The following is an 11,939-nucleotide window of genomic DNA, read 5'->3' on the forward strand; positions in this document are numbered from 1 at the left end:
CCGGGCGGAGCGCAGGCTCGGCCCGCGCTGGATGAGCCGTTCCCCCCCCGCCGGCGGCGGGGCGGATGGTGCGGCCCGGCCGGCGCGTCCCGTTGCCGGGTGCGGCGGTGCCGCCATGGCCGGAGCGGGGCCGGCGCTGCCGGGTGGGTTCGGACAGCGCCGGGACCGGCACCTCCCTCCCCGGGCCGGCCTCTTCCTGCCCCGCCAGAGCAGCCGGGAACACCCCGGGTTATCCCCTCAGCGCCTCGGGTCGTGAGGCGCGGCGCGCCCCGTGCTGCTGAGGGGACGCGGGGGGATGCGCGGGGCTCGGCCCTGCCTGAGGGGCAGCGGCTGGCGCGTGTGGGAGCGGGGCTTGCGCTGGGGATACTGCGGGGTTCGGGCGCTCAGGGCTGTTTGGTTAACGTAAATACACGGGTTTGACGCGGGCTGTGCTCTCCTCACAGGCTGCCTGGAGTTTGTAGCTCTCCTTAAGGCTTTTGAGATCCCTGCCCCGTGAGAGCGCCTGTGCCATGTGTGAGGAAACATCATTCCTTAAGCGGAGAATCTCAGTCCTGGAGTTTGTTGTCACTGCTTTGTGAGGTTTGTTTTAAAATTGAGTTTTTCCAGCCTTTCTGCAATCAATGAGTTTAAGTAATTGGCTTTGTATTCTCTTACTTATAATAGTACAGAAGTATGGGGAGTCACGTGGATAATTTTTTTTTAATTTGAATTAAATCCTGCCTAACCCCATGGAGTATGGTTGCAGGTATGATTTTTGTCCCAACTTGCTTTTTTAGATTCAGGAAGACCTTCAGAGGCTTAAAATGGAAAAAATTAACTTGAAAGGAAATGCAGAAGCCATGGATATTTGTGACCTCAGAAAAGCAACTGAAAGGACTGAACTTGGGCTGAGAGTAAGTAAAATAGAGCAGATGGAGAAAATTATTCCGTTTTTTTAGTCTGTGTTAATAATTCACTCAGGCCATTTATTGTTTGTGTTACAAGATCCCTTTCCAATCAGCAACTGCTGAGATTACTCAGACATTACAGTTCAGAATGATGCCTCCCTTTTTGGGTCATCAGCATTAACTGATCTTGGTCAGCCAAAATCAGATTTTTAGTCCAACAGAGACACAAAGTTTATCAGCTTTTCAGTCGGGCAAAGACCTGGTTGTTTAATGAACTGAGTTAAATAAAATTAATATCACTTATATCTTTGTAATAGGCTAAACATAATTTTTTCCCTCTAACAGAAACACGCTGAAAATTATTTCAGTGTTACAAATGGCCAAGAGTTAACTCTTTCTTCAGCTGGTAATAAAGAAGTAAATTCCAAGGAGCCCCCTAAGTGGTAAGTGAAACAGATGTTTTATTGCAGCAAGACACAAAAACTGAGGTGACAAAATAATGTAAAGCAAATGGGGCTATTGGCCTAGAAAAAGTTAGTTCAGTCATTTCCCCTTTCGATTTTAAGTTTAAAAAGAAAATACAAATGTAAATGCAATGCTAAGTGGCTGCAGCAGTGCTCTGCTAACTCGTGCGGTTTTACTTCTGCTAAATGCAGGTTTAAATAGAAATACAGGCCTTTGGATGGAAGCAGAGTGGGTTTAACAGGCGAAACCCAAGCAATTTTTAGGATGCTCACTGCCTGTTTCTCTCTCCAGCAGGAATCTTCCCGTTGGTGCCTGTCAGAAGCAGCTGGTTCTGCCACGAGTTGAGCCCGTGACTGTGCAGAGGTGCAGCAAATCAGCCCCACGCGTGTGCCAGGGCTCTCAGGTCTGAAACCACAGGGCCTGGGGCCACATTCAGGGAGTGCTTGGTGTCCTGTGCATCCCATAATGCTCTGACTGCCCACGGAGTCAGGGTTTGGTAACACCCCACGATGAAAATGCTAAAAAATCAGCAGAAGGAGCAGCTGAGACAGGAACCTTCTCCCAGCCCAGGGTAACATTTAAGTTGGGAAAGATTCCAGTGTCATCCATGCAGGCGTGGAACTGGCACTTCCCACCCAGCCAAGCTGACAAAGCCACTTTTATCAGGTGGTTTTTTATTAGTAATTCCAATTCTTGTTGCCCTCTGTGGCAGTTTTTCCCCCTGCATTGATCATTTCCCTGTCAGCCTGAGTGAGGAGTTTGCATTGGGAATCATCTCCTGTTTTAATTGAAAGGTGCTCAATTCCCCCAATTCCATTTTTTTAATAGCAGCAGCAGTTTCCTCCCTGCATAACGGTGTGTTATAGTAATAAAATAAATACCACAAAAGCACTGATGAGGTGAAAATTGAACTTTCTGTCTCTGTGCAGCCATGTGGGTAAAAGAGTAATTGGCTTGGATAATAACTTGTGTTCTTACAACCCCAAATCTAAATGAGCATCTCATTGATACATCTGCTTGTAATTACCATCAAAAGAAGAGAGAATATATAGTGTAGATAGATAAATTAAACCATTTTTACTGCTTTCAGAAAGCAACACAATTGTTCAATAGTTCAAGTACACATCTAATGATTCTTGAACTTTTTATGGCTTATTTTATTTGTTAAAATTGGAATTTTCCTGGATTTATTTTTACGTTTATACAAAAGAATGTGCACCAAAACATTTTCAATTTAAGAAACTTCTACTGTAGTAAAAACATAGGGCATCCCCCTGGGTTTTACAGGTATGCTTTAGGTATTTGTTATAACAAGAAGAAACTTGTAAAGTCTTTTTCTGTCCATTGGGATTTAAATCATCATTATTTTTATTAGCAGACTTAGTCAAACTCATTCCATGCAGATCACAGAGTGCATTAAGAACTATGTTTTAATTCTGATTACTATCAGGCTTTTTTAATTCCTCATTTACTAATAATCAGGTTCTGTGCCTGCATTGATGTGTCTATCTGGATAATAGTTCCAGCCCTTACAAAGTTTTCCATCTAAACAAAGGGACTTTGCTGTTTGCCCAGTTCAGTGTGGAGCCAAATAATACAAATTTTTGTCATCATTTTGCAAATTAACAAATTAGCTAGTTTCTGCTTCTAAACACTCCAGCCCCAGTGCAGTTATTTTAGGATTATCCCTATTCTATATTTCAGCAGCAGGTGGAAATGGATTTTAAAATTATGCTTGACCCAGAGAACGTGGATAATAAAGCTGGTTTAAAACATCCCAACGATGAGACCAGGCTGCCACTTATAGCTAAGAAAAAATCTGCTCCTGTAAGTAACATTTATTATTTTATGGCTTTTTTATATGCTTTACACTATTACAGTTAATATTTATCAGTCCTAAATAAAATATTTACATGAAAGTAAATATTCCTCATAATTTCCTGCTTTTTGACAAGGGTATTTAAAGATCAAAACATTCTGAGTGCTAATACTGGGAAAAAGAAATCTGACATGGAACAGGTTTATGTCCCAAGATCCCAAGCCAGCAAAAATATGGATATACATGGGATGTGCATGGTCAGGAAGGTCAGGCAGAGGAGATCAGCTGGAGCTTGGGGACTTCTGGGTGTGACCCAAAGATGCAGGAAGAATTAAAAGCCCATTCTTCTCTCTGCTCTGGGGGTGTTCAAACTGTGCAAGGTGAAGTTTTGATTTCTCCAAATTTCCCTCCTGCAACTGCAAATTTCGGTTCTGCTGCCAGTTCTGCAGCAGTTGAATTTGAAGATGATATTTTTAGCAAAGAATGCTTTCAAAAAAAGCCCAAAAGAGAGTAGTCACAGCCATCCCTCCAAAAAATCAATTATGTTCACAAATTTAGCACAGCACTGTGGTCCACACAGCCAATGGTCCCACATGGGGATGCTCTTCTAAAATTTAATTTATTGTGACAGAAGCATCCTGCAGCAAGCCCAGTGCTCTAGGAGAGATTCTGGGGTGTTTGGTTTTAAACAACATAAAGAGAATCTGTGAATGGCACAGTTGTGAGCTGCCACTTATAAAAAAAATGATTTTTGGAAAGCTGTTGCCCTGACTTAAGAGGTGATTTGTCTAACCCTGTGATAATAGAGTTAATTAGAAAAAAGCATCATGGCTGATAGCTTTTTAGAACCACTCTAAAACACTCACAGAGAGGAATATTGTCTGACTGCAGAGAGCCATGTGTTTTACCACTCTCCCTGAAACATGCACTCAGCACAGAAAACTTATTGGGGATTTAAATTACGAGCATTTAATGTGAATTACTCAGGCTCCCAGATACATATTTACAGTTACTGAGGAGCTGACAGGCCTAAAAACCAAGCAGGTATTTCCTCTCTAATTTATTCACATAAAAATTTTCCAATCTTAGGGCACAATGTGTGATTTGGGATGTTCTGCCTTCTCTGGCTGTAAAATCTTTGCAGTTGGTATTTGCTGAGACATGTTTGTTGTTAAAGGTGGTGTCTTACCAGCGCTTAAAGGAGGGATTTTATATGATCTGTATGATTATACATGATATATATGATTATTAGTAGTAAGGCAAATGAATCTGAGTGCAGCTTCAGGTCTAAAATGACGCTAATTTGGATAAAATTTAGATGAAAATTTGTAGATAAAATGTAAAGTCGCTGCGGGAAGGGAGGGCCGGCCGGCAGGGGGCGCTGTCCGTACGCGCTCGTCCCTCAGGCGTCCGTGGGGGTCAGGGAGCGGCTCCCCAAAAAAAATCCCCGGACAAATCACCCTCACCCGAGTACATGAAAATGAAATTCCGAACTAATTGCTTGTCTCGCGGCATTCAGGAGTTTTCAGCGAGGTTGAAAGCGTGGCGAGGTTAAAAAGTCGGGGTTGGAGGTGACCTGAGGGGTCAAGCACAAATCTACCCGGACTTTTTATTGTCCTGCCATTCCAGTCGTTGGAAAAATTATTAGTCAGGATTTCATTGTTTCACCAAAAAATGATGTCTTTTCTTGCTCTTTTGGTATTACAAACTTGCTGATGCTGGGTTTTATCATAGAAACTAAGAACAATTAACTGTTGCCCTTTTGGACCTTTTTGGGTCTAATAATAATGCTTCAGCCTCTTCTAAGTTCTGTAGTTATTTTAAGATGAGGGCTGTAATTCTCTTTGAAACACACACTGGGCATCACTTTTTTTTTGCAGTCTGTATCTGGATGAGAGATGAAAAATGATGAGTGGATAATTATTAAATATGTATACTTCCCATGGAGTATCCAGCCAAAGGAACAGTAATCTGAATTGCAGCAAAAATAATTCTGATGCACTGCTGCAATGTAGGAAAGATTCACAGCTCTACCTTCTGTTTTCATAGGGCTGCTGTTCTGTTACAGAATTATACTGGCACTTTTGGGTCCTTGTTTTCTTATAAATGTATATTATACTGTAAACTTAGGAGCCTTTTCATTTATTCATGAGGTAGAATTTAATATGGTGATGATTTCTAGCCTTTATGAGTTGCATCTTATCTAGTGTGGCTCTAATGGTGATGGCAGTGATTCTGGGGCTTTTTTTAAGCTCACTTGTTTGAGCACAACCATTCTAATCATATCTTCAATTATTCATTCTTTATTCAGCATTTGCATGCTGCTAATCATTAATGCTTATCCCTGAAAGTGTATTTATTTTCAAAATTATAAAGCAAGGCAGGGACATTCCTTTCATTTCAAGTGACTAGAAGAAGCTGTAGAAGAAAACCAGGTCTTTTGGTGGCCCAAAGCTGATTGTGTTTTAAACCCAGGCATGTGGCTCTAATTACAGCCAAAGCAGAGTTTGGCAGTGGTGGCAGGATGAGACTTAAACAAATTGATGTCACACTACAGTAAATCAAAAGATGCTCCTTGCATTTTGTCTTGCAGCATGTAATCATAATAAGCAGCACGGTGATGGAATAAAATCCTCTTGTCACTAAAAATAAAAAGGAAATAATTGGTGAGAGAGAGTTAAGTTAACAGATGAGTGCAGTCAGCATCCTCTCAACCTGGAAATGGGAATGTGAAGGTCACCCCCATCTCTCCTGACAAACGCAGAACGGTGTGTTGGTAAACAAATTAATCTTTTGAAAGGTCACCATTTGTTTTAAGTTTTTATCCAGTTCTTGTCATCTGGAATCTGAGATGGAGTGTCATTTTGCAAGGCAGGGGTGCAGGCAGAGCTGCTGAAGCTGTTTGTGTGCAGCTCAGCATTGCCTGACAAGACTCCGTGCCTGATTGGGATGCCATGGGCTGCTGCTCGCAGCTGGCTGCGGACACGAAGGGAGGCTCATCCCTGAATCCCAATCACTTGGTCCCACAAATCCTGCCTGCTGTAAGCTGGCCCTCTGCCCACCAGGAAAACATATTGTGGTTCAAGGCAGCAATTATCTCCCTCACTCCCTTCTGTGCTGCTGCTGGTGCCTGTTTGACAAAGCAGATGTGGGATTCACCAAAGTTCTCCCTTTATTCTCTTTCACACCTGTTAGGGAGGAATGCTGGTGGATCTGGGTTTCTGGGAGAGCTAGAGAGAAGTGGGTCAGGAAAGGGGCACATATTTTGCCAAATGTGTGGGAAATGGACAGTTCAGAGCCGTCTCTGGTTACTTTAAGAGCTTAGAGAAGGTAAGAATAGCACAAGATCTGTTGTTAAAGATGCAATTCCAGATTTTTCCAGTTAAATTTGCCTTCTCCAAGCCCTTTCCTGACAGTCTCCTGAACATCCTGAGAAGTGACCATAGTTCCATTGATTTTATTTTGCTGTGCTTTCTTTTTCCCTTTATAGGGGGAAGTGCTGTGTCCATCAAATCCTGACAGGAACTTCTTAACAACAAATGTGACAGTTTGGAGAAGATAGATGGAATGATAAATTAATCTGTTATATCCCTTTTTCCCCCATCACTGTCAAACCCTTAGATTTTCTGATATTTATTTACCAAATCTCATCTCTCTATTCCTGGTTTGGTACACAATACTCTGTATTAAATCCTCTGTATTTAATACCAGTCTCTGTTTTTTTACTAGAGGGGAAAAAATGCTTACAAAGATATTTACCAAAAAAAAAAACCAACCAAAAAAAGCTGTTCTTGTTAAATATTGCTAGGTAAAAAGAAAACAAATAGAGAACTAATCAGAAAAATCCCTGTGGTGTTCCAACAAGTGCCCTATTTAAAATGAAGCAAAAAGAAAAAATAAAGTAGGAGAGGTTTATCCACAGGAGAAAAACACTTCAGAAAGGGTAATAGAATTGTTTTTCTTGTGTCCCAGGTTAATTACACTCAGAAGCACTTGAAATGAAAAAATAGTTTTTTAGCACACTCCAAGCATATTTTAAGGCAAGTCAGCCTTGTGCTGCCCTGCAATTTAAGAGTTCCCTTCCAGCCCTGCAAAACTGAATTTTAAAAGTTCTCATGATGAAACAGTGATGTTAGAAGTAAACCTTTCTCTTGCTGTACTTAATATTATGTTTGAGGTCTTATTGTAATTGTGTTGGCTTTATTTTGGTGACAGTAACTCCCAAAATGGCAGCAGTTTGGCAGTTTTGCTTTGGAATCTCCCTGAATTCTTCAGGAGGGAGCCAGTGCAGCACTCAGGGTGCTGGAAGAACGTGGGAAGGTGGAGGGATGGGGTGGAATTTTCGTGGGGAGCTGCTTTGGATCAGCTCCCTGGTCCCACCTTGTTGCCTGTCCTACTGAGTGATGGCACTGGGCAGTGCAAATGAGAGATTAAATTACATTTCTGTTGCATCAGTCCTTGTTTTAACATCACACCTGCCGTGGACTTCATAGAAATTAAAGGATACAGCAAAAAATAACTCAATATCTATCTCCAATTAAAAAAAAAATTTAAAAAACCAAGCCTCCAGGCTGGTTTTGAACTCACACACTGCAGCTGAACTGCTTTTTCTTGTAGCTTATTACATCTCTGTGAACACAATGAAAATAAATGTATTTCATGTGCTGTTTATCATAACAAAACCTCATAAGTGGGATTTAAATTAGGATAAAACTGAGCAGGAGTAAAATCAGTGCTGCCTTACTGCTACACCAGCAACGGTCTGGAAGAGGAATCACTCTTTAATTCAATTTCTTGCCTTTTATTTATTTTTCTTGTGGCCTCACCAGACTGCTGGGGCTGAGGGTGAGCAGGAAAATGTGGTTTATAATTTCCTTTTCTCAGGTTCAAGTCACTTAGATGGCAGCAGGCATAAAGTTAACCTTTGTTCCGTGGTTATTGCTGTTTTCTTGGAACACCGGGACATGAGGATTCATCCCCCTCCATCCCTTAAAACAGAAGGCCATAAGTAAAGTGAGGGCCTGGGATTGCTCTGAAAGGTTCTTTATGATGATAAAAAGTACAGATTTTCTCTCCCTTATCTCTTGTGGGCAGCGTTGTTAGACAAATTGGGAGCACAGATTAGAATAGTTAATTTTGATCTGTCTCATTTCCCTCTTTGAGGGTTCCTTTGCCCTTTCTAGAAAGTTGCTGGGTGCTGTTATTCAATAATTAGGACACAACAGTGCTCCAAGATCCCAGTCATGGCTTGGATTGCACTAAAAGCTTGATCATCACTCATTAAAAGCTAATATTTTAAAGTATTTCTTTTTCCTTCTGGCTCCTTGCCTGTGTATGCATTTTATATTTTTTTTACACTGTTCTGTCAAGAAACACTGCTCAGTTTTAAGGAGAGTAGTGTAAATACAAACTTCCTGAGATTCCTTCATTAAATAGTACACAAGACATCAATTAAATTTAATTAACTTTATTTTCAATGACTGAAGTAACAACAGTAGACAATACTGTAGCATGTTCACAAGTAATAAAAGGAGTGGTGCACTGTTAAATCTTAATGAAACAGTCGTGGCAGAAATTATATTTATTATTTATTGCTGCAGGAGTAGAGAATCTGTAAATCTGTAAATCCCAGATTTCCCTGTGTCAGAGGAGGTTCTGTCTCTTCCCAGGTGTGCAGAAAGAAGACAGGGAAAGGTCCCACAGCCACCAGCCCTTGGGCTTTGCCTGCCTTTCACTCCCTGGGCTCTCCCTTCCCCCTGGTAGAAGAGGACACCCCAAAAGGTGAGTCCCAGAGGCCCCCAGGTGCTGCTCTTTGCAGCAGAGATTTGGGAATTGAATTTCCTGCCTCCTCCAGGCTCCCAGGAATTGTGATTTCAAACCTTGGGATGAGCTTTAGGCTGCTTGCTGCAGGTGGAGGGTGTGGAGTGTGTCCTGCTGAGCATCACCCCGAGCCAGCTCTTGGAACTCCCAGGGTTCAGCTGCTGCCTCAAAGAACTCTGTGTGTGGTGGAGGTTCTGCTATAAATACCAGTCAAACTATCATGATTAACAGCTGGTTATTAATTGTTCAGTCTTAACTAGGCTTGGACTGTTTTAGCAGTCAGTTTATAGTGGTAAAAACTCTTGTGCTTTGCAAGAGTTGATGCTCATCTATTCTGCATATTAAATTGCATTGTACAAGCATATAATTGTAGATATACAGGCATGTTTCAGAGTTAGCACTGGTGCAATATCTTATTTGTCAGTTTTTATAGGCACAGCTCACCTTCCTTCAAGGTAAAATATTGACTATTGAAAGGTAGGAATCTTTCAATTAATGGAAACTGCTGCTTTTGTAGTGTTGATGCAGAACTTGGGGCCGCCTTTGCTTAATTCTTTCTTCATTGCCAAGAATTCCTTTTCATTCCTAGCTGGAATTGCTCAGGAGTTTCATCTTCTTGTAGGTGGCCAAAGGCTCATCCTTCCAGCAGCACAGAGAACTCTGCCAGCCCCTCCTGCTGTGCCCAGAGCAGCACCTTTCCCTGAATTCCCCAGGCAGCACAAGAAACCAGCTGTAGGTGAGTACAGAGCATTGATACCAACCTTCAGCTGCACCTCCAGCTTCACTCTCAGGCTTTATCTCCCAAGGAGAGAGCTCTGTGATGAGCACTCACCAAATTCTGCAGGGCATAAAGCACAGGGAAATCTTCTGTCTTGCAACTGGGTAGGAAGCAGATTTCTTCATCCCTGGGAGGGTTTGGTTCCTGTTCATTTCTGGGCTCCTCCTGGGTTCCTACCTGCACATTTCAAGTTTTAAGCTCCCAAATCTGAAGCTCTGCCCAGTGTTAAGCCAGTGGTGCTAGAAATCATGTCTTTGACCAGCTGATCAGGCCTCTGCTTGCCACATGATTAAATTAACAACTGATACTAAGTAGATGAAAACTGCAATCCACGTTTTATTTGTACAGGAGAGACAGACACCATCACCTTCCCAAAGCCAAAGGAAGCCATTTATGGCACGTATTCCTCTAGTAAAGGGAACATTGCACCACTCCCATCCAGCAATTCTGTGGTTTCAACAAGGAAATCAAAGGCAGAGTGGAGGTATCCAGCTCAGCAGTTGGAATCTGAGGTGCACATTCCCCCTCAGACACAGGTATTTGATGGAATGGATCACTCAGTGAGGATAATGAGGTTTTTATTTGTGTTTTTAATACTGTCTTCACCAGAGCTGGTTTAGGAAGGGACTGTAAATCACAGGAGGGTTTGAACCACATCCAATAAATAGTAAATACTGAAATAAAATAACAAATACTTTGTGTATTCCCAATTTCTGCTCTTCCAAGTCTTCTACCTAAATTTGTCTGTGGTTTTTTTTTGGTTTTTTTTTTTTTTTTTACAGAATCTTAGAAAATTAGTTTAGAAAGGATGTTAGGAGGTTATCCAGACCTCCAGGCAGAATTACTTGTACCTGCAATATTGCAGACAGCTGTTTTTCTAACCTGTTCTGAAAACTTTGGGTGATAGCAACCCCCCAGCCTCCCTGGGCCATCTGTTCCAGTGCTTAACTAACTATCTTTACTGTTATAAAAGAGTTTTTGAATGTTTCATCTCCATTTCCCTCACTGCAGTTAAGCAAATGTGGTGTTTCCCTTTATATTTACAGAAGACTCTGGGGGACTTTGACCTTGACTGCTCAGTGCCTGCTCTTTGTTCTTGATCCCCATGGAAAAGGGACATTTCTTTCTTTTATGGATGATTATTGTGTTCTGTGACAAACTCTCTGGAGTTTTGCTTTATCTTTCCAGACTTTTTGACTTCTGTGCTGTTGAGGAGGTGTGAAAATGAGAAAGTAAACTTGAGAAACAGAGATCAAGGAATCATGGAATGGTTTGGGGTGGAAGGGACCTTGAAGCTCAGGGACACCTTCCACCATCCCAGGCTGCTCCAAGCCCTGTCCAGCCTGGCCTTGGGCACTGCCAGGGATCCAGGGGCAGCCACAGCTGCTCTGGGCACCTGTGCCAGGGCTTCCCTACCCTCCCAGGGAGCAATTCCTAATTCCCAATATCCCATCCATCCTGCTCTCTGGCAGTGGAACCTTTCCCTGTGTCCTTTCACTCCAGAGCCTTGTAATGCCCTCTCTCCATCTGCCTTACTATCAGTGAGATGTTGAAATAAATAAAAATAATTACCTAAAAATAGGATGAGTGTAGTGCCCTTAGATTGAAAATCAGAGCTAATGAGTTGCTGGCTGAAGTTGCCAGGAATTAGGGAGTGCTGGAATGTTTCTATTCCAAGCTTTACTCCATTTGCATTTTTATGGTAGGATGTTTCCCATTCTCCTGGGAAAGGTGGAGGCAGTCTCAGTGGAGGAATGCCACTGCAGTTACTTTCTGCTTTTAGTCCAGTGAATCAGTGTAAAGTTTGATTTTTATATTTGGTAAGTCAAAAATTCCTTGGTGCAATTGATGTATTTCTCTAAAATTGCTCACAGTTTTGCATGACCCTGGAGGTTTTTGTGTGGCAGTGGGTATGATGGTAGAGCTGGGCAGGATTTGTGGCTCTGCTGGACAGAACCAGGATCAGTGTATTTCAGATTCACAAATCCCCTCAGTTAAGCCATAAAAAATAACAAAAAAGAACATTTTGACCCCTCATTTACAGCACCATCTGTGACTCTTCTCTTCCCACAGCCCGCACAAACAGCTCAGCCCTGCCAGGATCCCTGCTTGGACTGGGACAATGCCGTTCACCAGAAAGCTCCAGGTGTTCTGGCACTCCAACACCCCC

General features: G+C 42.3%; 1 protein-coding gene across 17 annotated transcripts in view; it reads left to right on the forward strand.

Moving 5' to 3' along the window:
• The first annotated feature begins 63 nt into the window (after positions 1 to 63).
• The window catches only part of IQCH (IQ motif containing H), a 55,497-nt gene continuing 43,621 nt past the window's right edge, over positions 64 to 11,939 (forward strand). For 12 of the 17 annotated variants that reach the window (XM_053954846.1, XM_053954847.1, XM_053954853.1 and 9 more), the window contains exons 1-10: positions 64 to 143; positions 444 to 579; positions 777 to 893; positions 1,233 to 1,330; positions 1,644 to 1,755; positions 3,057 to 3,179; positions 8,841 to 8,952; positions 9,614 to 9,727; positions 10,118 to 10,305; positions 11,843 to 11,939. The exon at positions 11,843 to 11,939 is cut by the window's right edge and continues 413 nt beyond it. In XM_053954846.1, coding sequence (XP_053810821.1) covers positions 804 to 893; positions 1,233 to 1,330; positions 1,644 to 1,755; positions 3,057 to 3,179; positions 8,841 to 8,952; positions 9,614 to 9,727; positions 10,118 to 10,305; positions 11,843 to 11,939 — 934 coding nt within the window. In that variant the 5' untranslated portion in view covers positions 64 to 143; positions 444 to 579; positions 777 to 803. Of the gene's footprint in view, positions 148 to 443; positions 580 to 776; positions 894 to 1,232; positions 1,331 to 1,643; positions 1,756 to 3,056; positions 3,180 to 8,840; positions 8,953 to 9,613; positions 9,728 to 10,117; positions 10,306 to 11,842 lie in introns of all 17 variants that reach the window. The other 5 variants (XM_053954857.1, XM_053954843.1, XM_053954842.1 and 2 more) reach the window with 4 other exon arrangements.

Source organism: Vidua chalybeata, chromosome 13 (genome assembly GCF_026979565.1).
Source record: "Vidua chalybeata isolate OUT-0048 chromosome 13, bVidCha1 merged haplotype, whole genome shotgun sequence".
In the NCBI taxonomy this organism is placed as follows: Eukaryota; Metazoa; Chordata; class Aves; order Passeriformes; family Viduidae; genus Vidua; species Vidua chalybeata.